We start from the raw sequence: 25,272 nt of genomic DNA, 5'->3' as shown, positions 1-25,272 counted from the left end.
GAAAGTTATTGATAATTTTCTGATTCTTGGCTTGGGGAATGATTTCATAGTTCATTTTATTCTTAGTGCTTTACGATTAATCTTTTATATAATTTTTTGTATAAATTAAATAATATATTTAAAAAAATAAGGGACAAATGTTTATGCTAAAAAGAAAAAAAGCTATTTAGCAAGCAGATTTAATATGCATTCATGCCTGGAACTAGAACTCTGATCTTGCCTCTTAGTGCAGTGTGATTTATACTGATACCACACTGCAGTAGCCACTGACCCCCTGCTTCTTGCCCAGCTAGATTTCTCATATCCGTTTTCTCTGCCCTGCATGGTTTAGTAACTTGCCTGTGTGGGTTAGTCATGCAGACATGGCGTGGACTGGGCGGGTTGCTAGGGTAAGGAGGCTGATGTCTCAACCCATCAGCTCAGGAAGCTTGGTGTTCAACTCAGACTGGGCTGATCAGGGCCTGAGGCAGTGCTTTTTACATTATTCAGCTTTAGACAAATCCATATTTATAACAGAGAGTCAATGAGTTAATTACAGTCAGGCTCTACCCTTCCCATAACTGGAATTTTTCTATTCTCATCACCACCATCCAACTCCTCATTTTCCTTTCTTCCAGGGTAATATATTTTTTTCTACCAGTCATTTTAACAGATTGTTTTTTGAATCTCAAATTATAAAAGAAGAATTAGATTTAGCATAAATGATAGTTAATAAACTGTCTTGAGCAGGTCTTGACCATCTGTAGGCCTCTGTGTTCCTCTTAAAACAAGTGTTAATAATAATTGCCGGGCTTCCCTGGTGGTGCAGTGGTTGAGAGTCTGCCTGCTGATGCAGGAGACGCGGGTTCGTGCCCCGGTCTGGGAGGATCCACATGCCGCGGAGCGGCTGGGCCCGTGAGCCATGGCCGCTGAGCCTGCACATCCGGAGCCTGTGCTCCGCAACGGGAGAGGCCACAGCAGTGAGAGGCCCGAGTACCGCAAAAAAAAAAAAATAATAAAATAAAAAAATAAATAAATAATAATAATTGCTAATGTTTACTAAGCATTTACTCTGTGCCCAGCACTTGCTAAGTATTCCATGTACATTATTTCATTTAATCCTTAGGCCCTTTGAAGTAGATACTGTTTTTATAAATTGAACCTTGCTGTGAGGTTAAATAACTTGTCCAAGTTCACACAGTTGACCAGGATTTCCAACCTGGCTCCAGAGCCTGTGTTCTCTTTCACTATGGCATACTGACTGCCTTATAGGAGGGTTGAAATGAACAAAAACACAGTATAAAAATAAAAATTAATAACTAATAGTTATCAGGGACTTCCGTGACTGTCCAGTGGGTAAGATTTCGCCTTCCAATGCACAGGATGTGGGTTTGATCCCTAGTCACGAGCTAAGATCCCACATGCCCCATGGCCAAAAAACCAAAACATAAAACAGAAGCAATATTATAACAAATTCAATAAAGACTTTAAAAAAAAAAATGGTCCACATCAAAAAAATATACTAAAGGGGCTTCCCTGGTGGCGCAGTGGTTGAGAGTCTGCCTGCTGATGCAGGGGACACGGGTTCGTGCCCCAGTCCGGGAAGATCCCACATGCCGTGCAGCGGCTAGGCCCATGAGCCATGGCTGCTGAGCCTGCACGTCCAGAGCCTGTGCTCCGCAACGGGAGAGGCCACAACAGTGAGAGGCCCGCGTACCGCAAAAAAAAAAATGTGTGTGTGTGTGTGTGTGTGTGTGTGTGTGTGTGTGTGTGTGTGTGTGTGTGTATATATGTACTAAAAATAAATAAACAGTAGTCATCAGATCTTATTATGAGGCAGGCATGAGACTAGTAGGAGTTTATCATGCATATTCTCATCTAATTTTCATATAAGGTAGTGACTATTATTTGTCTTATTTTATAAGACCAGTTAACGAAGGTTTAAAAAGTTTCATTGACGGGCTTCCCTGGTGCTGCAGTGGTTAAGACTCCGCACTTCCACTGCAGGGCTGCGGGTTCGATCTCTGGTTGGGGAATTGAAATCTGCATGTCATTCCGATGCTGTGCGGTGCGGCCAAAAAAAAAAATGCAGACACATTTGAAATTCAGAGGGGTTATGTGGGGATCCAAAGTCCCACAGCAAGGTAGTGGGTCTGGAAATAACCTTTATTCCTCTTATTTATGTAGTGCTTTATAGTTCCCAAGGTACACTCAAATCTGTTATTTCATTTGATTTGACTCTCACAATAACCTATAAGTAGATAGGACAAATGTGCCATTTCAAAAATAAGAGAGCTGAGAAATTGTTGATTGCACAGGGTTTCACTTTTTTTTTTTTTTTTTTGGGGGGGGCTGCTCCATGTGGCCTATAGGATCTCAATTCCCCGACCAGGGATTGAACCCAGGCCATGGCAGTGAAAGTGTCAAATCCTAACCACTAGACCACCAGGGAACTCCCAGGTTTCACATTCTTAATTAAAGAATTAAGATCATGCTATCAAGACAAGACTCAGGGAAATTATCAGGGAAATCTGAACCAGAGCCCTTCCTATTGCCCAGTCATAAGTGAATATTATTTACCATATGACGGTACAGAAAATAAAGCTCCCTCTGTGGTTTGCAAAAAGATGACTGAGAGATGGAGTAACTTACCCAAAGGCACACAGCTAGTAAGTGTAGATCCTTGTTCTGAACACTCAGCCCGGATCTCTGCTTTTTTTTGACTATGCACCCAGAAAAATGTTCCCACACAGAAATTTTGTCTTCTAGACCCTTCCTAAGATGCAGCTGTTACCACCTGGAGATTCTGAATCCTGCCTCTGGATACTTGGCAGGATAGGTAAACAGTATTCTTGGAACCACCACACACCAGTCTTGCAAATACCCTCTTTCCATGGACTGGAGAGTTTAACTTAAGATGAGTGCTGCCAGTCCCCATTCTTCCTTCATTCCATCTCCTTTCTGAGTGTCTGTCTGCTTGGGAAAGTAGCTCTGGTCAAACACAAGAGGGCTCATCATTTTGCTGTTTTTTCAAATCCTAAGTAACGTGGATGTTTTGCAGTGTTTCACGGTCCATATGACTTAAATTTAAGTTTTTTTGTTTGTTTGTTTTGCGGTACGCGGGCCTCTCACTGCTGTGGCCTCTCCCGTTGCGGAGCACAGGCTCCGGACGCGCAGCCTCAGCGGCCATGGCCCACGGGCCCAGCCACTCCGCGGCATGTGGAATCTTCCTGGACCGGGGCGCGAACCGGTGTCCCCTGCATCGGCAGGCAGACTCCCAACCACTGCACCACCAGGGAAGCCCAAATGTAAGGTTTTAAAAATGTTCTCTATCATAAATTCAAACAATAACAGAAGTATATAAAGTAAAAAGAGATAGTATTTCCTTCTTATCCAACCTTCCAGAGGTAATCACCATTAATAGAATGGTGTATGCCTTTCTAGATTTTGTTCTTTGTTTATATATACATGTATTCACATGTGTGAGTAAGTGTGTGTGTGTATTTTCCACACTGTATTTTTTCTGAAATGTGCTTTTTTTCATTTAATATTACATCTTAGACATCTTTTCAAGTCCATGCATTAGATTTACCTCTATTAAAAACAGTTGCATAGGGAGCTTCCCTGGTGGCGCAGTGGTTAGGAATCCGCCTGCCAACACAGGGGACACGGGTTCGAGCCCTGGGCCAGGAAGATCCCACATGCCGTGGAGCAACTAAGCCCGCGAGCCACAACTACTGAGCCCATGTGCCACAACTACTGAAGCCCGCGCGCCTACAGCCTGTGCTCCGCAACAAGAGAAGCCACCGCAATGAGAGACCTGTGCAGCGCAACTAGAGAAAAGCCCATGCTCAGCAACGAAGACCCAATGCAGTCAAAAATAAATAAATTTATTTTAAAAAAAAAAAACAGTTGCATAGTATTTCATCAAATTGCAGAGTCATAGGGTGTATCCATTTTAAAAACAAGTGTTTTAAGTGAAGGACAACACATATTCTGGTGGGTGCATCTGGTTTTAGGCTGCAACTAAATGGCTTTGGGCAAACATTTCATCTTCTCTGAGCCTCAGTTTCCTTATCTATAAAGTGAGGATAGAAGTACCTAATGTAGTTGTGAGGATTGAAACCATTCATTAATTTATCAAGCATTTGCTGAGGGCCTTCTACATACCAGGTAGTATTGGCTAATGTATTTGATGGTATTCTATAAACTGGGAAGCTTTATGTAAGGAAGTTCACCATGAGAATAATCCAAAAAGAGATGTGGACTTATCTTTGTCTCTTCCCCACTCACCTTAGCGATGTCTCTGAGTCTCTGCTGGATAAGTGCCTTTATACCAACCACTCTCCTCATCCTGACATCTTGATACGGACTTCTGGGGAAGTGAGGCTCAGTGACTTCCTCCTCTGGCAGGTAGGTCGTTTCCAACCATTGTTCTGTTTGTGTCGAAACTGAAAACTGTGACTGCACCCACAAAACAGATTGGAGGGTCAGCTAAAATCCAGATAAATGTCTCCAGGCTGTGCCTGGTAACTTTTGCTATCCCTTCCTCATCTGTCCCTGGCTTTGTGAGCCTGTGTAGTTCTTACTGTCTAAAGTGCCCAGGGGAAGAATCAAGGCTATCCAGCTGTGGTGAAAGCTTTACTTGAACCTCTCTTCAAGGAACTGGACTTCTGCCTTAGGTCCCTGAGCATAAGCTTCTGCCCTGGTAACCTTCCATGTCACCCAGCACCTCTGGGCTAGAACCTCGCCTTGCATTTACTAATTTCTCGCCTATAGAATAAAGGGCGGCATCTACACAAGCACAGGCCACGGGAGATATAAACTGTATGCAGACTCTTTCTTCAGGGCCTGCCATTGCCTATCAGCTCAGTTATCCCAGTGTAGGTAGTTCTCTAAAAGCCCATATCAAAATAAGTTTGTCTTTGCTTGAAAATCTCCATCATCTGTTAAGTTGGCCCCTGAGTAGCACTTGGCTGGGGGAAATCTTGTTCAAGGAGAGGCTGAAGGGAGAAACTCAGCTTGGAAGCAATTCACGTGGTAAAGTTCTGGAAATTTTAATGGACCATAGTCTTAAGAGTGAACTAACAAGATTTAGCTACTGAAGATACTTTTAGTCTTTGGCTATATTGAAAGCAGTATAATGTGCAGCTTGTGGTTTTATGGCCCATTCTGCTGGTCAGATTATGTCTAGAGAGTTTACTTCTGGGCACTGGGTTTTAAGAGATTGCACTAGTAAACTAGAGGACTTAGCAGAAGAGGCCAGCCTGGATGGCAAGGAGTCTGAAGCTCATGTCCTATAAGGCAGGGGTCCCCAACCCCTGGGCTGCGGACCACTACCAGCCTGCGGCCTGTTAGGAACCGGGCCGCACAGCAGGAGGTGAGCAGCGGGGGAGCAAGCGAAGCTTCATCTGCCACTCCCCATCGCTCGCATTCCTGCCTGAACCATCCATCCATCCCCCCACCCCACCCTGTCCATGGAAAAATTGTCTTCCATGAAACCGGTCCCTGGCACCAGAAAGGTTGGGGACCGCTGCTATAAGGAATGAGTGAAGAATAATGGTCTGGGAGAGAAGAATGGTGATAGTTTATTCTCTTGGGAAAAAAATATTAAGTTCCTCCTTTGTGCTGGAAATATGGCAGTAACCAAGTTAGAAATAATCCCTATTATCATTTATTTATTTATTTACTTACTTACTTACTTATTTATGGCTGCGTTGGGTCTTCGTTGCTGTGCGTGGGCTTTCTCTAGTTGCCGTGAGCGGGGGATACTCTTTGTTGCAGTGCGTGGGCTTCTCATTGTGGTGGCTTCTCTTGTTGCGGAGCACGGGCTCTAGGCGCGTGGGCTTCAGTAGCTGTGGCTCGAAAACTCTAGAGCACAGGCTTGGTAGTTGTGGCGCACGGGCTTAGTTGCTCCGAAGCATGTGGGATCTTCCCGGACCAGGGCCCGAACCCGTGTCTCCTGCATTGGCAGGCGGATTCTTAACCACTGTGCCACCAGGGAAGCCCAATCCCTACTATCTTAAAACTTACAGTTTGTTGGAAAAGACAAGTGAACAAGTCATTACAACCTTGGGAACAGATAACAGGCAGTTCTAAGCTAGCCTTCAAATATTTGAAAGAATGTCACTTTGAAGAAGAAATAAAGTTGTTCCAGAGAAACGACCTGAGACCTTGGTAGGTGACATTGGTTTAACTTAATGAGCTATCTGACAGCTAAAGTTATCCCCCTTGAGGCACTGAATTCCTCACCACTAAAGGTGTCAAGCAGTGGCTGTCAAGAATGTTCCAAAAGGGAGTCTTATATCAGTGATTATTGTTAAAAGTTCACCCAGCTCTTTGCTCTGCTTTATGTATGTTATCTTGTTAAATTTTCACAGTACCTTAAAAACTAGTTATTCTTATTACCCAGTTTTACAGTTGAGGACACTGAGGCCCAGAGAAGTTAAGTAACTTGCCTGAGGTCAAGTAGATGGTAAACGGTGGAGCCAGAATTCAAAGCCAGGCAGTCGGGCCCCAGAGCCCATGCTCTTAACCATTGTCCCATACTCTGCTACTTAAAAATAACAATGACAGCTACCATTTGTTCATTGCTAACTTTTATCAGACACTGTGTCTCCCAGATGACCTCTAAGGGCCAAGAGCCAGTAACATAATCTAGATGTTATTTCATAGTCCTAAAATTGGCTTAGAAAAATCCTGGTGGAAATGTTGATCTAGTCTCGCTTTGGTTCTGCCTTGCTACAGGCAGGTGATTTTACTGCCTCAGATGACCCGTCCCCCTATTAGTGAGTGAATCCGGGCTGGCAGCAGCAGCTGCAGCTCAGGATGCCTGTCCAACCTCATCTCTGGGTGTGATCAGCCTGCTCTTTCGTTGGAGCCTGACCAGGGATGTGTTCCAGTAACATGTTATTAAACCATACTCTCTTCCTTCCCCACCTTTCCCAGACCTCCCACTCCTGCTTGGTGTTCCAGCCTGTTCTGTGGCCAGAATACACGTTTTGGAACCTCTGTGAGGCCATCCTGCAGTTCCAGATGAACCATAGCATGCTTCAGGTAAGAGTTCAGGGCTGGCCTGACTGGATGGAATGGAAGAAGGGGTTAGCATTGATGACCACCCACGGCTATATATGTCAGGCACTTGCTAATAATCATGTTAATGATGAGTAGCTACCACTTACTGAGTATTTACTATGTGTCAGGCACTGTGAACAGTTTATATGCACTATCTCATTCAATGTTCCCAAGAACCCAATGAGCTAGGTATTATTAGCCCCATTTGTGCAAATGAGTAAATCAAAATTATTTAGCTAAGGACACATAACCAATAAAAGATGGAACTGGGATTCAAGTTATAAATCTTTAATCTCTTTACTATGGAAACCCAGGAAAGGCTTTTCAGAGAGATTGGCCATTATTCCCTGAAGGAATTGGCCTAATAAAAGATTGTAGAAGTGGAAGTATACAAAATCCAAGACGCTTCCAGAGGGATTAAAAATGAAATAGCACTGTCTTTGTATGAAACTGTGTTCTACCAAGACTTGAAGTTCTGCTTTCAGTTTTGATCACCAGATCTTGAAACAGGTTTCATTAGGAGGCAGAGTCACCTACGTCTGATTAGGACTCTTAATAATAATGGCAGTGTGTGTGGTGGTGGCAGCTAACGTATTGAGGGTCTATTAAGGCACTTTGGTGTTTTCATGTAAGTTTTCTTATTTAACCCTTCCAGCAATCCAGCAGGTTTGGTGTCCTTGTTTTTCAGATATGGCAACAGAGGGGCAGGGAAACTGTCCCAAGGTCACAGAATTTTAAACCCAAACCTGGTGATGCTTCTTGAGTCTGGAGAGATAATGGCCAGGAGGAAATAATGATCTAAGCCAGGGCTTTTCGGTCGCCTTGGCATCGCAGACTCCTTGGAGAAGCTAACGAAAGCCGTAGACCATCTCCCTAGAAAAATTGCAAAGATCACTCTAACACATGGCATTTTGCATAGAATTACATTAATCCCTTTAACACATAAACTACTTCTGGGGGTTCACATAACTCCTGGAATCTTTCCATGAATCCCAAGTCCAGAACTCCTGGAATAAGTCAATCAAATCATGAAGGTTTGGTCATGTGCATGATCACTTAGTCTCAGAATTTGAAAAAGGAAGTTAAGTTCAAGTAAAAGGAAAAACAGCAAAGTCTCACTTATCCACTGTCAAAGAGGAATGAATATCAGATTTTTCCACATGACCAAGTCTCCCTTTAAGAACTAAAACTTTTTTTAATCCTATTTTGATAGAAAACCTGTTCTGAAACAGGTCTTGTGCATAATTCATTAACACCTTCTGTATACCAGGCACTTGCTAATAATGATGATGATTAGAATAATCACATTCTAATGATGCTGATAACGATAATATTGTTAGTAACTGCCCTTTTGAAGTACTTCACTGTGCAGGATGGCCTTGAAGGGTGGGACTCTTTCTCTAAGCTAGATTGTCCCAAAATACTTGGCTTTGGGATTTCTTGTATATGGTCAATGGCTAATTTTGACAGCATCCCTTCTTCCCTTCTCTTCCTATTTCCAGTTTTAAATCAGCTACAGGCAAGGAAACCAGGCAACCAAGCTTGTTAGAGTTGTCTGTAAAGTGAGAGTAAACTGGCCTTGCATGAAGCTCAGAGGATCTTGGTGCACGAGCTTTTGTGTATGGATATTCTTGTCTCTGAGTTGGCTGCTGAGAAGTCTTTTAGTAATTTCAGGTTTCTCAGATACTTTCCCACATGGCTATTGGAGGAATTACCTCAAGTTTCACTCATTTCATAAATGTCTATTACTGAGTACCTGGTCTGAGTCAGGCACTGTGTTAGTATTAGGCACAAGAGAGTCAAGCAGTTAGTTGGCCAGACAAGATCCCTACCTTCATGGAGCTTGTATTTTTACTTGAGGAGACAGATAATAAGTAAACAAGTTTATACAATAATTTCAGATTGTAATAAGGCAATGAAGAAAATAGGGTGATATGCTAGAAGGTAATGAAGAGAGCAGGAGGTGCTGAATAAAGCAGTCAAGGAAGGCCTCTCTAAGGAGGTCTTTTTTAAGCCATTATATTAGAGATGAGAGATAGCCAGATGGGTAAAAATCCAGGGGGAAAGAATTATTCTCTGCAGAGGGAGCAGCAAGGGCAAGGATACTAAAGTTATAAAGTTTAGGTCTTGGAAGAACAAAGAAAGAGGTCAGCACACATGAGGGAGAAGGATGTGGGATGAGGCTGGGTAGGAGTCAGGCCTCTGATCACTGAGGGCCTTGTAGGCCATGATGACACATCTGAAGACTTTTGATCAGGGGAGTGACAGGATCTGATTTATATTTTGTAAAAATCACTCAGGATTTTCAGAGGGCAGGAGTCAGAGACCAAACTCCTACAGTAGTCCAGGTGGGAGAATGTGCCTCAAGGTGGGGTTGCAGCTGTAGAGAAGGGGAGGGCTGAGTGGACTGAGATGGAGGAAAAACAAAAGTTAAAACAGGAACAAATGAAACTAAGTTGATAATATAACCCCCAGTGAAAGGGATTAATTCCAGTTACCTGAACATAGTTCTCTGACTATACATTTTTAGTGGGATATATTCTAAGGATAATACAAACTGGAAAGCTAACTTAAACATTACTTAGGTTTATTAATGGTAATGTTGATGATGTAACTCTGAAACTGTTTTATTCATCTTGTAGGATAAAACAAATGAGTAAAATGTTAATGTTATTAGGAACCAAAACATTTAGGTTTTGGCCTGGGCAGCTGGGTAGATGGCTCTGCCGTTTCCTAGGATGGGGTGGAACGTGTTTGAGGACAGCCATTAAGAGTTTCATTTGGTACCTAAGAATCATAATTTCAAACATTTATTGAGTTCTTACGTATCAGGCATCCTTTTACTTATATTCTATGTAGTTCTGTAAGGTAGATACTATTATTAATTGCCCCCATTTTTAGAGTGAGGAAACCAAAGTAATAACAGAGATGCTGACTGCCCTGAACCTTTTTTCAGCAGACCTCATAGAGGTTTTGGCCAGATTTCCTCTACCCAGGAGCCCTCAAACTCTGTTTCTAGAAATCTTAGCACCTCAGCAGAAGCACTAAGCATACAATCCAGACTGACAACATCCTGGCCAGTTTGGCCTCAGACCAGAGAGCTGATCTTTCTAATATCTCCCTTGTATGTATCCTGTATCATCACCAAACTGGACTCTTCACAGTTCCTTGTTCCCAAACCCTTTGGTATTCTGCCTCCACATCTGTGTTCTTGACCCATCTCCCAAATTCCCATTGTTAAATTCTGAGCTGCTCTGTCTCTAAGCCCAGCCCAGTATGTCCCCATTCCCTGCAGGAAGCCAGGGCAGGGAGTTGGGTTCTTGATCTATAGTAGCTCACTGGGATGAGGGCAGCTGATGGATGCTAATGGAAACAGGGACTCAGCTACAAATTGTTGGAGGCTAGACCTTGGTATCTGAAGGGACCATGGCAGTTTCCAGGTGGTCACCCATCAGTCTTAGAGAATGGGGGCTGGCAAATGGAAGAAATCTCGACTATGACACAGTAGGACAGATAGAAAATTAGGGCAAGGAAGTGGTGGGCAGCAGTACAGAGCCACTGATCCTCAGTTACAGGCTGCATGGATGGTAGGTCCATGGGGGGGATCTTTGACAGAGATGAGGAATAAGTGTTCGGTCCACTTAATCTGTAATGATATAGAGCGAGAATATACATATTCCCACTAAACTTCCTTTGATGCATTTGTCAGAGGTTAAACGCCAGGGTGGAACAATCAACCATTTTATTTCTAGTGCTCTTCAGGTAGTCACTATCTTCTTCTCAAGAGAAGTTAAAAACTTCAGCTATTGTCTCAGACATTCCTGACTTTGAGTCATGGCACAGCCTTCTAGCTGTGTGACTGACTGGGCAATTACTTAACCCTTCAGAGAATCACTTTTCTCCTCTGTAAAATGAGGGGAGTAATGATAATAATAATACCTGCCTCACAGGTTTGTGATAAGTCTTCAGTAAGCTAATACACTAAAAGCGCTGGAACAGAGTTCATTTTCAGAGACTGGTGGCCAATATCGTTCACAATGTATGTCTCTGGGCTCTTCAGACTTCATCTGTCTCCAGAAAAACCACAGACACTTAGCATCCCGCTCATCCCATCGCCAGTACAGTTCCCTTAGCAGGGAGACTCTGGGTGCTCGTCAAAACATCATGTTTCCAGCAAGAGGTACTGTCTCTAACAACCGTCAGAAATGCACCCCCCCATGCTACTGACCTGGGCATATTGATTGTGGCAAATGGGGACTTTTGGGAAGACTTATTATTAGCTAATGAATGTTTTGAAACCCAAGACCTGCATCCTCTCCATGCCCCAGTGAGGTCAGAGGACTTGAGGGTTTATATACTGGAGGGGCTATTACATCTTGTTCTCTAATTCTGCTGAGGAGAGAACAAGAGCAGAGAGGCTTAATGCCCAGGAGAGATTTATATTAATAGGTTAGGGCCCCATTTCTCAAAAGGAGCTCCTTGGAGCCCTTACACCAAGACCACATAAGGTCTGCATAAGAAGTGTCTAAGGTAATTATTAACACCCTCTCCCCTGATAGGTCATTATACAGGGAGAGTAGACAGTATGGTCAGGGAGAGAGAAATTGACTATTAGGACGTCCATTAGCCTAGATTTTCAGAGGCTGAGTACCTGAGAAGAACTTACAACACCTTTGAGATAGGGAGGTAGATCTAGACCATGTGGAGGTTGCACAGAGGTGCCCAGATGCAGGCCACTGGTTCCCCACTCCACCCCTAGAAAGTACAGCTTATCCAGAGGCACGAAACACATTTCCCAAAGATCTTTCAAGAAGTTATCTTAGGGCTTCCCTGGTGGCACAGTGGTTGAGAGTCCTCCTGCCGATGCAGGGGACGCGGGTTCGTGCCCCGGTCCGGGAAGATCCCACATGCCGCGGAGTGGCTGGGCGCGTGAGCCATGGCCGCTGAGCCTGTGCGTCCGGAGCCTGTGCTCCGCAACGGGAGAGGCCACAGCAGTGAGAGGCCTGCGTACCGCAAAAAAAAAAAAAGTTATCTTAGTGGAGAAACCAAGGGAACTTCAAACCACTGTGTGACCTAGGCCAGGCCCCTCCCCACCTCAGCCTTGGTGTCCTTGTCTGTACAATGAGAAGGCTAGAGCTCATGGTCTTTACGAGCTCCCCTGACTCTGTCATCCTAACAGTGAATCGCTGATTCCTGGCAAACTAGGGGCCAGGGTCTGCTTGGCTGCAGCCTCCCTGCTCAGCACTCAGTCTAGGGCTGCCATTTGGAAAAAGCCTGAGCCTCATGGAGCAATTTTAACCAGCTCCGCATTTCCTCCTTCGGTGGCTCGGTGCCCTCCTCCTTCCTGTTCAGCCAGGACTTAGCCTACTTAGCCCTAGCCACAAGCAGTGGTGACAGAAGAAGGGCTAACTGTTAATAGCCAGGCACCAGATTGGGCATTCATTATCTCATTTTTCCTCAAACCACCCAGTGATGTGGACACTATCGTCCCCATTTTGCAGATGAAGAAAGAGGCTTGGAGAGGTGAGGGAGTCCTCTGGACAGAAACTTCTCAAACCCCAGTATTCCAGGCAGACTCACACTGGCCTGATCACGCTCTTTGATTTCCTGAGTGATCTATAGTAGCCCATTATTCCCCCGCTGATATTCTCCTCCCCCCATACACTTTACCTTTATCTGAATCTTCCCCATTGGTTAAAGCTCAGCTCAGATTCTGCCTGACCATGAGATTTCACTGCCCCCTTGACCTTCATCAACCACAGTTTCTTTCCTCTGAACTGCATGGCCCTTTCTCTTACCTCCATGATGATCCTTACCACATTCCACCTTGTATTATGGTATTTGGGTACATCTCTGTGTCCTACTCAGCCTGTAGGCACATGGATCGCGGTGACTACGTCCTGTGCATTTCCGTACCCCCAATAAAGTCTTGTATGTAGGACCCAGGGTTCCTCCTGACTAAGGCCAGGAAGAAGCCCTTCTAACAAGATGAAGACCCTTACAGCAACTTTTTAAGCTTGTTTTAGTCTTCATAGCTCCACATGGGAGTTCGTTATCATAGCAGAAGAGTATCCTTGAATGCCTTGGATCATTCAACAGCCTGGAGGGGGGATTTTCCAGATTTTTCATTTGTCATCTTTATTCATGCAGTAAGTCTTTATTGCTGAGAGACCCTAGCAAATCACTTCCCTACTCTGAACCTCCATGTCTGTCTCCAGCACCTCCGTAGCTCTTTTGGGAGGGTCAAGTGAGACAACAGATGAAGTGCTTGTGTACATGTAAGATATTCCTTAAAGGATTAAAACAAAGCAATCCAGGTGTTCACAGGCTGAGTAGGACACAGACAGGTACCCAGATACCACAGTACAAGGTAGAATGTGGTAAGGGTCACAAAGGGTATAGGATACCAAATCGGCAGCAAAATGGGAGTTTCTCACACATGGAATAGGTTTGGCAGGAGGGACTCTGGTGCTAAGGTTCTGCAGCCTGTTAGAGTGGCAGGAGCAGAGAGCATCAGTGAGGCACAGCAAGGCCTTGGTTCTGCTCCAAAAGGGTTTTCCCCTTCTGTGCCAGGAGCATCCTCCTTGTCCTCCTGGGATCATACAGTCAGTGTACTGAGCATTTCACATGTACAGGGTGCCCCAAGTGCCAGAAAGGAAAAGCCACAGTCTCTGTCCTCTAGGAGTTTATGGTTTGTCTGAAGACACACACAGGGTATGAGAAGTGCTGCCAAGGAGTATAATCACTTACCTGGTGTCAGAACTGGTTCCAGGAGCCTGAGGGCTCCACTGAGCCTTCAAGGGTTCATTTTTCTAACAGAAAATGTGGACTGTGGACACTAATGCCTATTCTAGAGGCAGGATGAAGTAAGTGGCTTAAGAAAGCTGAACCTGCTTCTCATAATGTTCACAGGAGGGCCATTTGCTGCGCGAGTCAGCCTGGTCTCCATATGAGAGGCAGTTCTGGATCCAGACTCTGAAAGATAACTTTAGGCAGTTGGGAGGATGGCACCCTTAGAGTGACCTGGGAAACCAAAGAAATGACCCACTGCATATGCCCCAGGCAGGAATAGAACCTTCCTTGCATCAGAGTGATAACTTGTAAAATTGCTGTTTCTGTTTGAGAGCCTGCTAATATGCTGGAGGGGTTTTGCATACATTATCTCTAATCCTTAAAACCACTCTTCAGGGTAGGCACAGCCCCGCTTTACAGATGAAGAAGTGAGGTTAGGAGAGGATTTGCCCAAAGCCACAAAGCTAGGTGGTGGGGGAACCAGAAGTCACACCCACATTTGCCTTGTTCCCTTCCAAGTGCAAACCTGAGAAGAATTTCAAGAAATATAGAAACTCCCACCCAAAACAAACCAAGATGGATCCAGAACTGCCACTGCCCTGCCTATACAACATGGGCACCACCCATTGCACACCTACTCCCAAACCTTTCCAGATCTGCTACAGACTTCCCACTGTTCCACTTAACTTGGCCCGTCCTGTGCCCCACCCTTACCTCCTCCATCCCAATTCCACCCACGCCTAAAAATGATCTCCCCACCCCAATCCCCACTTTTCTCTAGCAGAAGGCCCGAGACATGTATGCAGAGGATTGGAAGAGGCAGCAGCTGGAGAGGGACCAGGCTGCAGTGACAGAACAGCTGCTGCAAGAGGGGCTCCAGGCCAGTGGGGACGCCCAGCTCCGACGGACACGCTTGCACAAACTCTCAGCCAGACGAGAAGAGCGGGTCCAAGGCTTCCTGCAGGCCTTAGAACTCAAGCGGGCTGACTGGCTGGCACGTCTGGGCACTGCATCAGCCTGAGTGAGGCTGGCCTCCTGCCGCTTTGCCCTGCCCTCTGCCTCCAGGGCCCCACTCCCCTTTCTTTTCTTGGTGAAAGGTACCTCCCTCCTGATGATGAATTGTGTTTCCTTTGCTTGGCAAGGGAGCCCCAGAGGCCAGGTTTGCTGGCCATAGACATCTTTGGGCTGCCTGGGACAGTGCCCCTGGAGAGGGTTGAGGGTGAGAGTCTCTCACAAGTACACGAAACCCAAACTCTGATCCAGGTCAAACTCTGATCACAAATAGGTTCAGAGAGCAGAGGGCCCCAGCTCTTCCATCTTTGCCACCTCTACCTGTACTCCTAGGTGCACTTTCTTTTTCCACCAGCACATCCTTCAACACAAAGAATTTCGGGGAAGAGTTCTCCCCAAAACCTTAGCCCTTTACCCATCCATCTTAGTCTTCACAAAAGATGTGGACCCACCTTGGATCTGCTGGTAAATAGCTAATAGGCAGCCAGTGTTATTTAGGCAAGGAAGGGGAGGGAGAGACAGAAAGAAAAGTTGCCCATCTGCTGCTCCTCCCCCTTGGCTGTCCACCTGGGATTTGCTATTGAATCTCTACCCCCTCCCACCACACAGTGCTGACTGCTCACTGAAAGCAGCGCCCCCAATGGTGCGCGGAAGCCAGGCGGGTGATTACAATCCAATTACCTATTGTCGACTCAGCCCACACAAGCTTTTCTCCTCTTGCAGGGCATGGGGCCAGGCTCCACTCCCCAGTGAGACCGGTCCCCTCCATGGCTACAGAGTAACAGAAGACCTATAGGCCGTGGTGAATCTAATCCAGCACAGGCCACCTTCCCTGGATCACATCAGGACCAAGAGCACAGAAACAAGCACTTCTCCCAACTGACTGCCTCCTGCCCTCAGCATCTCGGACTCTGCTTCCCACCTCAACAGCCTTTGAGGCTTTTCTCAGCTTTTGACCTGTCCCCCTAAGTAGACCGTGAAATGATTTATTCCCAGCATGGCAGAGTCTCAGCTTGTGAGGGCCAAGGTTGCCCAGCAGGGAGAAGAGGGCCGAGTCAAGGGCCGTGTCCTTTTCCTTACCTCTCCCTGCCAGGCCTCGCTGCAGAGCTGCTGAGAGGATTAGTGCCTTTGAAGAGCTGTCTGAGCAGCTCTGTGCTTCAGGTGCCCCAGAGCAGCAAGCACCAGCGGGTAATACCAACCAAAGGCTACTCTGTTTAGTCTTCCCGTTTTACTTTCTGCAAACTGTTTCCCAGCACCTCCCTCTAGGGGAGAGGTAGGATCTTGCAAGCAGTGCTAAGAGCATACTCTTTAAAACCTGTAACTTCCCTATACTCCAGTCTCCTCCCCTTTCTGTGCCTGGATACCTGGCACAAGAGACCCTTTGGGCATCTTCCCTGCTCCCAGAATCAAACATAAATGCCCGGCACTGCGATTGAGAAGCCAATCAATGCACCCTTTGGCAAGTCCCCCTCACACACCTGGCACTCCCCACTACCAATCCCTGGCACGGGGTTCCCAGAGAGCAGGTGCTGTACATTTTCCAGCTTTACAAGGGGGCTGTTGACAGCCTTAATTAGGGAGGCATGAATTATGCGGCTATAATGCAGAGCCCTACAATTAAGGCGGGAATGAGGGGCTGGAGGCAGCAAATGGAATCTGCCCTGTGAGCATGGTTGTTGAGTCCTGTCTCCTTTCTGGGTCTGACTTTCCCTACTATGATTGGGGTACAGCAGAGGTGATTAATGGGGCTGGTATCTTTGGCCTGAGGTCCTGTATTCTGGGAAAGGTACACAGTGGGGAGGGGTGAGGAGTGGCTGCCTCTAAGGGGTGGAAAGGAGAAGAGGCGGAGGGATCGCTGCTGCTCAGGAACAGGGGCTGCAAATAGTTGATACGAACTCACAGTGATTGCTTTCTACCGGTGTGATTTGTACAAACCAGCTCAACCCTTGCCTCAAGAAATTAGGTGAGACCTATTTAAATGTCTTCCCACCTGTGAGCCAACCCCCCCCCCAAGTTGAGGATATTTATCGTGTTGCATTCTCTCGGGTGTCAAATAGAATTTTTAAAATTCTTAGATGTAAAACTTGTTTGCGAACAGTGCAACAGAAGATCATGTTTTGCTGCAGCAATTGTCTACCTTCCTCAGGTGCACTTGGCTACCTCCAGGATCCCTAGCTTTGGGGACGGGGTGGGGGAGCCACTGGAAGAGCCCTTTTTCCATCGCAACCCCTGTACCTCTACTTGTTTCTTAATGCCCGGACGCTTTCCTCCACCCTCCTTTTCCCTCGCGCAAGTGAAAGGAAGCCAGCCAGCCTGCCAGTGTGGAAGGAGGGATTTCGCCAGCTGCGTCTGCAGCGCCCAGGGTTAGTGGCTGCATCGGGTGGGGGCAGCTGAGCTTCATGTCTCCGTAGCGGGTAAAGATTAGAGGGAGGGGAGTGCTAGTAGGCCTTCTTGGCGGCCACTCTCCGTCATTCGGTGGCGGGGTTCTGAGGTCCAGGAATACAAGGACCTAGGAGAGCCATCCACCCGACAGGCTTTGGGGGGGCTTCGTTGGTGTTTGGGGAGGCGGCTGAGCAACGGGTGCTGAAAGGACAGCTCCTACCTGCCCCAGTGCACCCGAAAGGCACCTCTGCGTGTAAAGTCTCCCCCTGGAACCCCCACCCCACCTCGAGTGGACCGCCTTCCAGGTGAGGTGCCCGAGAGGCGTCCTCCGAGTGGCAGCCTGGAAGGATGCACGTCCGGCTGCGCCGAGCTGGCTTCCCCGCTCTTTCCCCACTTCAGCGTCAGCCTTGGCCCTGGGAACTGCAGCTTGTGCCTCCAAGCCGCGCGCTTCCTCCCGCCTCCGGCGGAGAAGGGCAGTGCGGCCAGGCCTAGCAAACCCTTCTTCTGGGGCCCCCAGCGGGAACAGGAAGGAAAGCGGCTGAGATGCGCCCTAAGTGTCGCATGGCTTGGAGAAGTGGGTAGCTCGGTTGCATAAGGTGGAAGGAACTTGGTAGTTTGGAAAAGCCAGCTCTTGGCGGGAGCCGAAACCCAGAGCCCGCCGAGTCGCACCACACTCCCTCATTTATTGCCCTCGACGCGCGCCTCCCCCACTGCGCCCCCACCCCTAGGCGCGCCGCCGTCTCGCGCGCCCTCCCCCCCATACCCCCCTCCTCACTCCCTCCAGAGGAGGTGAGTTTAAACCCCGCCCACGTGACCCCAGCTGGGCCAATGAACGGCGGCGGGAGGTGAAATCCGGTTCTAACCGGTCCGGGGCTCCCAGCGCTATAAAAACTTTATAAACCCCCCGGAGCCCGAGCAGTGTGAAGAAGAGGCGAGAGCGACCCTTGGACTGGCCAAAGCTGCGCGCCACTGCATCCCCGTGTCCAGCGCATACGTCCCGCCGCCGTCGCCACCATGCCCAAGAGAAAGGTACGTGGCGCGAGGGCCCCAGGCGCTGGGCCGCCGCCGCCGCCACCACCGCCACCACCACCACCACCAATGCAGCAGCCGCCGCCGCTTCCCCGGCTTTGGGAAGCGCGAATCAGCGGCGAGCTGGAGCAGACTCAGCCCCCCGGCGCGGTAGCTCGAGGCGGTGTCAGGCGGCCCCGGGCTAACCCTGCGCGGCTTGGCTGCCCGCGGGCGCCAGAGGCCATATTGGAGGAGCGGCGGCCGCGGCGGGAGGAGCCATGTTGGCGGCTGTTTATCCCGCTCCCCTTGGGCTCGACGTGCCCGCCCCGCGCCCCCTCCCCCCATCGCTAGCCCCCCCCCCTTCCCCGCGGGCGGGCAATTCAAACCCGAAAGGGCGGGAAGGCGGCATTCGGGGTTGGCGGGCGGGGGAACGCGCTGCCGCCAAAAAACTGCCGCCGTGAGGGGGCGGGGCCTTCTTCCCTGGGGGCGGGACTTCGCAGTGTGGCCCCACCTCCACCGCGCGCCGCCCACGGCCCCCGCGCACGAGACTCGCCCCGGTGCGCGCCGCTGCCGCCCACGAGTTCCCCCGGCTGCGTGCTCCTCCCGTCTCCCGCCCTCGACGGCTGCCATGGCAACGGCGCTCGGGCCCCGCCTCCGGAGGGGTTTGTTTGCTCCTAGTACAGCTGTTGCTTCTGCCTGGCGCGGCGGCGCGGGCTGCGCTTCGCGCGCCTCGCTCCAGCTTTGCGCGCGCTTCGCGGGGCCCCGCCGTCCCTGCGCGTTATGAGCCAGACCGGGTGTGAGGCTGACACATAACAGCGTTCCTAGCGCTTTCTGAGCATTTCGGGGATTTGCATAGGAGCTGGGGATGCTACAAACTGAGGATTTGTATGTCTTAGGAAAGTTGTGTGCAAGATTCCCTTCGATTTTTTTTCTCCCCCCTTTAGGACTTCGTTAAGTTTAATGAATCATTAAGAACTGCTTCAGAAACTGCAGCTTTCTTAGCTTTTGCTTGTTTTTTATAGGCTGAAGGGGATGCTAAAGGAGATAAAACCAAGGTGAAGGATGAAGTAAGTCTTATTCTCACTGCTTTTGGAGTCTCACAAAGCCTTGGGCTCCTTTAGTGGTAATTAACCATATTCATGGTCCTGAATTTGCCTCAGTAAGCTCTCTTTACTTCCTATAGTCTAGAACAATTCAGGTGCAAAACTTTTGTATTTAAGTGGTTCAACTGTCCTATTTGTAATTTTCTTTATTTTTTTTAAATAGCCACAGAGAAGATCTGCAAGGTTATCTGCTGTAAGTGTGTCTGCTTTTAAATTTTCATATTATTCCCTGAAACTAAAAAGCATTGAAAAACGGTTCCCTTTGCTTCCCATGAATTACGGTCAGTGGCTGGTATTGAATGACTTACTCTGCTATGGACTCTTGCCCATTTGGAATTTGCTCGTTCTGAAATTGTGATGGCTGTAGCCAAAGTGGGACACTTCCGAGTGTTACTTGAGTGGGTTTCTGAAGATATGAAGTTCTAATGGAAAGCCCGCCACAAACTTTACAAAGTAGGAGAAACTTCTATGCCAGTGGTGCTGTGGTTTGGTTGTGGGTTGTTTTCTTTGATCCATTGTACTAATGTTCTCTGCTTTCCTTTTCTCCCCCAAATAAAAGAAACCTGTTCCTCCAAAGCCAGAGCCCAAGCCTAAAAAGGCCCCTGCAAAGGTGAGTAGGACGGTGAGACAAACATGCATCTAGGATTTACATAAAAGCCTGAACAGTTTCCCATGTTGCTGACAGGGAGACCTGCTATATAACAACTTCATCTGTTGACACAGAGTTGAGATTTGACAGAGTTAATAGGACTGGTCCTTAACCAAGAACTCTGTCTTCAATTTACAGGAAACTGTACACTTGGGTATTAAACAAGTGCAAGTGTTTAAGCTGTCTTATTCTATTATTTACATTCAGATAAAGAATTCCGTGTATTGAAGACCACAGTTTGGCCTTGTTTTTATGAATGGGGGAGGGTATGTAGTTTATTTGTGTATCTTATATTTGATCAACAACCCTACTTTGTGCAGAGCTTTGTAGACTTGTATCCCGGTGATATGAAATGAGGAGAAACAGCTTTTTTCCCCCCATCCCCCCATTTTAGAAGGGAGAGAAGGTACCCAAAGGGAAAAAGGGGAAAGCTGATGCTGGCAAGGATGGGAATAATCCTGCAGAAAATGGAGATGCCAAAACAGACCAGGTACAACTATTTTCACTTTATGTTAAGTCTGCCCATTCAATCAGTTAATGATCCCAAAAGCTTTTATGGCCTTTTTCTTACATTTGTATCACTCCAAGTGCACCTTTTAGTCTGGAGTTTGCTTGTGGTTTTTTTCTGTGAGTTTAATCTGGATTCTTGAAGGCTCTGCCGTCCAATAAAGAGAGCTGTGGTATGAGCCTTGTCCTGTCGTTAGGTGTCGCGCTCATGCTACACCATGGTTTTCAAGTTGGGAATAACCTCAGATCTTGTAATACTGGTGTGCCCCCTTCCCCAATTTTACAGTAAGGTCCAGAGGGGAAGTGACTTAGCAAAGTTACCTGCCAAGTCATTTTCAAAAGAAGTACTGAGTCTCAGTGTCAAAGTACCTAAAACCTGAACTTTGGCCTGGGAGCAAAGAAATGCTATAAATGAAATATAAATGAAGATAGTTTCCACATCTATATATTGTATTCATCTGTCTGTTTTTCTTTTAGGCACAGAAAGCTGAAGGTGCTGGAGATGCCAAGTGAAGTGTGCATTTTTGATAACTGTGTACTTCTGGTGACTGTACAGTTTGAAATACTATTTTTTATCAAGTTTTATAAAAATGCAGAATTTTGTTTTACTTTTTTTTTTTTAAGCTATGTTGTTAGCATACAGAACACTTCATTGTTGTTTTTTGGGGGAAGAGCACATGTCACTAATAGATTGTCTCTGAAGCTGGATTGACATGGGAGAAAAACACCTTTCCCGTCTGGTTTTGAGAGACTTCCTCTTGGTTCCCAGGAAGGAGGGGGTTCCTTGATACTGACACACAGTAGCCACCTTGGCACAAATGCCTTGTGGTGTGGAAACTACAGTTAGTTTTTATGTTCTCTTCTCCCTCTCCACCTTCAGCATAGACTTGACTCCCTTAAACCCAGAGACCTGTTGGAACCTGACCCCCCAAAATTGGTTACCAGTATGTCAGGCAATCTGGACTTTGCATTGTCACCATTGAGATGGCGTCCCTCAAAAGAGCAGCGGTTCCTTTTTTAGATTGTGGATCTTCAGATTGATACTTTTGCCATTTTCATTTCCTGAAAGTCAGGGTCGGCTTGTGAAAAGTTGTTAAACAACATACTAAATGTGAAATGTCAACCCTCACTCTAAACTTTCCCTGTTCAGAGCATCACATGAAGACTTCATGGGGTTTTATAGTGGCTTTCTGATTTTGGTAGTCCATTGCAAAAGGGAGTTTGAAAGTTGTATACTGTTAATGATTGTCTGCCCATGTCCTGCCTGAAATACCATGATTGTTTATGAAAAGTATCTTTAATAAAGCTGGATACAGTTTGACTTGGAATGCTGCCTCTAATCTTTTCCCAGGAGTGGGGGAGCCTGGTTTCTCCAAGTCTCTTGGGACAGGATGCATTCTGGTGTGAGGTGTAGAGGTTCCATGTACAGTCAGTCTTTATGGTCCATCTGTAGAACACAGTGCTACGTGGACTTGGGAAAGATCCCAGGAGTAGACAGGTGGTGAGAGGCTGGGAGCAGAGAAGTGGTTTCTGTACTTGGTTATGTAGCAGTACCTGAAGTGTATTTTTAAATGCAGGTATTTGGTAGATCTGAGGTTTGGGCCTGGCAGCTGATGGTACAAGAGCCTTTCCACTTCATTCACAGTTAAGATCTCTGTAAAATTAGCAAGTTAATAGATAACGGCTGTATAGTCCTTGTGCGAGAAGAAAATGCCTGTGTGTCTACACGGTTGGCCATAAGATGTGTAAGGCAGATGGCGCCCTGCTGTTGAGCAGACCTGCAAATCTTCTGTGAATTGGTTAAATTCTTGTCCTTGTTGGTAAACTGCTCTAGCTCCGAAAGCAAAGACATTAATGGGGACTTTGCTGATTGCCTTATTCTGGAGACCCTTCAGAGAACCCCTTTCCTCTAGGGAAATAGCAAGAAGTTATGTTAGGAAATAGAACTTGTAATAAATTGATGCTTGCAATTTGAATTTGCTTTCATGGGTCACCTGTTGTTTGAGAGGAATAAAGTAAATTGGAGGCTATTTTAAAAAAAAATCTTACATTGCTTTGTTTATCCCTTTAGTCAAAACGGTAGAGCTTTCATATCAGTTAAGCTCTTCATTGATAAGTTTTCTGTGTATTATCTCCAATCTTCAGTTTTGAGATAGTTGTGTAATGCAAGTGTTTAACACCCTTTTTACTGATGAGGAAACGGCTCACATGAAGAGACTTGTTCAAGGTTATGTGTACATCTAAAGAGAAGCGGTTATGAGTACATCTAATGAGTAGCAGAGTCCTGGTTCAAACCGCCAACTTTAGTCAAAAATAATTTCTGAGTTCGACTTTTAAGGGGCACCTTTTGGATAAAGTAACGTTTGCCCACTTGGGCAATTTCCAGGCATTTGCTTCCATTATTGCTGAAATAGTTCTAGGATGTAGGATGTAGGTTGTAGGTTAATTTTTATTCGGGGATGGTGTCATCTTCCGGAGTGGAGCCTGATACAGCTGTTAGGAGTGGGGGTATGGCAACTTGTTACTTGCACAGAAGTTGCAGGATTTGAGGAAAGCCACAGTTGGGGTTATCTCATTAGTATTTGTTAAGAGTTCAGGTTGTCGAGACGTGTTGAGCCATGGACCATGCTAGAAGTTCGGCCAGATGCTCTCCTTTAATCTTAGGGTCAATCCTGTGTAGGTATTACCCCCATTTGATAGCTAAGAAACACATTCAGATATGAAGTGACTGGCTTGGGTTATACTCAGTAGTAACCATTTTTTTGTGTTACCTAGAAATTAGGATGAGAAGAGTGAACTTGAACTTTTTTTTCCTTCCCAGAAAATATTTGCCGATTTGACTGGCTGTGGACCATGAGAGTGCCTGGGCTTAAAAATCAAGAAACCAAATGTGAAAACCTGGTGAGGACATTTACGACAGCCATAATAGTTTGATCAGTGGCAGTCCTGACCTGAACTAAAAATAATCAGAGAATATAAAAATGGATTCCCTTCCCCTTAGTCCCGTCTCCAAGCCCATTTGGGAAGAGTTACTGGCGACTCTGCTTTGGCTCTTTAAATTAAAAAAAAATCAAACGGCTAAAACAGGAGAATTTATTCTCTAAGAGAAGTACTGAGGTAGAGTGGTTCTAAGGACCCGGGTGGTTATTTCCAACTTTGCTGCTCTGCCGCCCTCAGAATGTTGTCCACCCACCTCAGCCTCCAAGTCAGCTGCTCCAGACCTCAACTTGACACCAGTGTCCAGAGGCAGAAGATTGTTTCTTTTTTTCTCCTTAAGAAGAGTGAATTATGCAGGACTTCCCTGGTGATTCCTGGCCGGGGAACTGAGATCCCGCATGCTGCTTGGTGTGGTCAAAAAAAGAATAATGAATTATTTCCCAGAAGTGCCTTAGTAGCTTGTGTCTAATTGGGCAGAAGTAGGTCACCTGCCCAGTCTTAAACCAATCGTGGCAAGAGGGAGGAAACCACAGAATCTGTTTCGGATTCAGCCAGAATTATTGAAATTGAATCGGGAAGGGATAGATGATGACAGAAGAAGGGTTGAGTGGACAGTCACTGCTGCACTCGGTTCCTGTGATGTCTCCAAGCCTCACCTTGCGTGGCTTGAGTGCAGTATTTGACACTGCTGAGCACAAGCCTCCCACCTTTATTTTAAGTTGAGAAATAATTCAGACACCATGAAATTCACCATGTTAAAGCCTGTAGTTCAGTGGTTTTTAGAATACTCACAAGTTGTGCAACAATTACCAATAATTCCAGAGTATTCTTAGCACTCCAAAAAGAAACCATACCTATTAGCAGTTCCCCATTCCCTCTCCCCCCAGCCCTAGGCAACCACTAATCCACATTGTCTTTACTTTTTAATTTTTTTTTTTGGGCTATGTTGGGTCTTCGTTGCTGCGCACGGGCTTTCTCTAGTTGCGGTGAGCGGGGGCTACTCTTCACTGCGGTGCGCAGGCTTCTCATTTCGGTGGCTTCTCGTTGCGGAGCACAGACTCTAGAGTGCAGGCTCAGCAGTTGTGGCACACGGACTTAGTTGCGGCATGTGGGATCTTCCCAGACCAGGGCTTGAACCCGTGTCCCTTGCCTTGGCAGGCGGATTCTTAACCACTGCACCACGAGGGAAGTGTGTACTTCATTTTATTGCCAAATGTCCATTGTATGGATGATATACCATATTTTATCCATTGATGAGTTGGACGTTCAGGTTGTTTCCACCTTTTGGCTATTACGAATACTGCTATGAGTATTGTGTACAAATTTCTGTGTGGACATGTTTCCAGTTCTTTGGGGTATATACATAGTGGAATTGCTGGGCCATATGGCATCTCTTAACTTTTTGAGGAACTAACAGTTTTCCAAAGCAGCCGTGCCATTTTACATTCCTACCAGCAATGTATGAGGGTTCCAGTTTCCCCACATCCTTGTCAACACATACTTTCCTGTTTTATTATAGGCATCCTGGTGGGTATGAAGTGATATTTCATTGTGGTATTGATTTGCATTTCTCTAATGACTAGGATGTTGAGCATCTTTTCAGGTGCTTATTGGCTATTTGTGGGGTGTTTTTTTTTTGCCGCATGGCATGTGGGATCCTAGTTCCCTGACCAAGGATTGAACCTGCAGTGGAAGCACGGAGTCCTAACCACCAGACCACCAGGGAATTCCTTTTTTTTTTTTTTTTTTTGAGAAATTGAAATCCCTTGCCCATTTAAAAAAATTTATTTATTTGGTTGCAGCGGGTCTTAGTTGCAACATGCAGGATCT

At 46.5% G+C, this 25,272-nt stretch overlaps 2 protein-coding genes across 10 annotated transcripts in view; both read left to right on the top strand.

Moving 5' to 3' along the window:
• DHDDS (dehydrodolichyl diphosphate synthase subunit) overlaps positions 1 to 16,927 on the top strand; it is a 28,381-nt gene extending 11,454 nt beyond the window's left edge. For 4 of the 9 annotated variants that reach the window (XM_033422502.2, XM_033422501.2, XM_049699344.1 and 1 more), the window contains 3 exons: positions 4,278 to 4,392; positions 6,928 to 7,035; positions 14,627 to 16,927. In XM_033422502.2, the coding sequence (XP_033278393.1) occupies positions 4,278 to 4,392; positions 6,928 to 7,035; positions 14,627 to 14,866 (463 nt within the window). In that variant the 3' untranslated portion in view covers positions 14,867 to 16,927. Of the gene's footprint in view, positions 1 to 4,277; positions 4,393 to 6,927; positions 7,036 to 12,523; positions 12,577 to 14,626 lie in introns of all 9 variants that reach the window. The other 5 variants (XM_033422504.2, XM_033422500.2, XR_004481668.2 and 2 more) reach the window with 4 other exon arrangements.
• Positions 16,928 to 18,030: 1,103 nt separating this feature from the next.
• On the top strand, positions 18,031 to 21,826 carry HMGN2 (high mobility group nucleosomal binding domain 2). Its single transcript, XM_004266639.3, has 6 exons — positions 18,031 to 18,267; positions 19,269 to 19,313; positions 19,513 to 19,542; positions 19,909 to 19,959; positions 20,393 to 20,488; positions 20,983 to 21,826. The coding sequence occupies exons 1-6, from the start codon at positions 18,253 to 18,255 to the stop codon at positions 21,016 to 21,018; spliced, it is 273 nt and encodes a 90-aa protein (XP_004266687.1). The 5' UTR covers positions 18,031 to 18,252; the 3' UTR covers positions 21,019 to 21,826.
• Positions 21,827 to 25,272: the final 3,446 nt, after the last annotated feature.

This window comes from Orcinus orca, chromosome 1 (assembly GCF_937001465.1).
Source record: "Orcinus orca chromosome 1, mOrcOrc1.1, whole genome shotgun sequence".
NCBI lineage: Eukaryota > Metazoa > Chordata > Mammalia > Artiodactyla > Delphinidae > Orcinus > Orcinus orca.
Note: the sequence above shows the minus strand (reverse complement) of the source record. Positions and strands in the feature narration are given on the sequence as shown.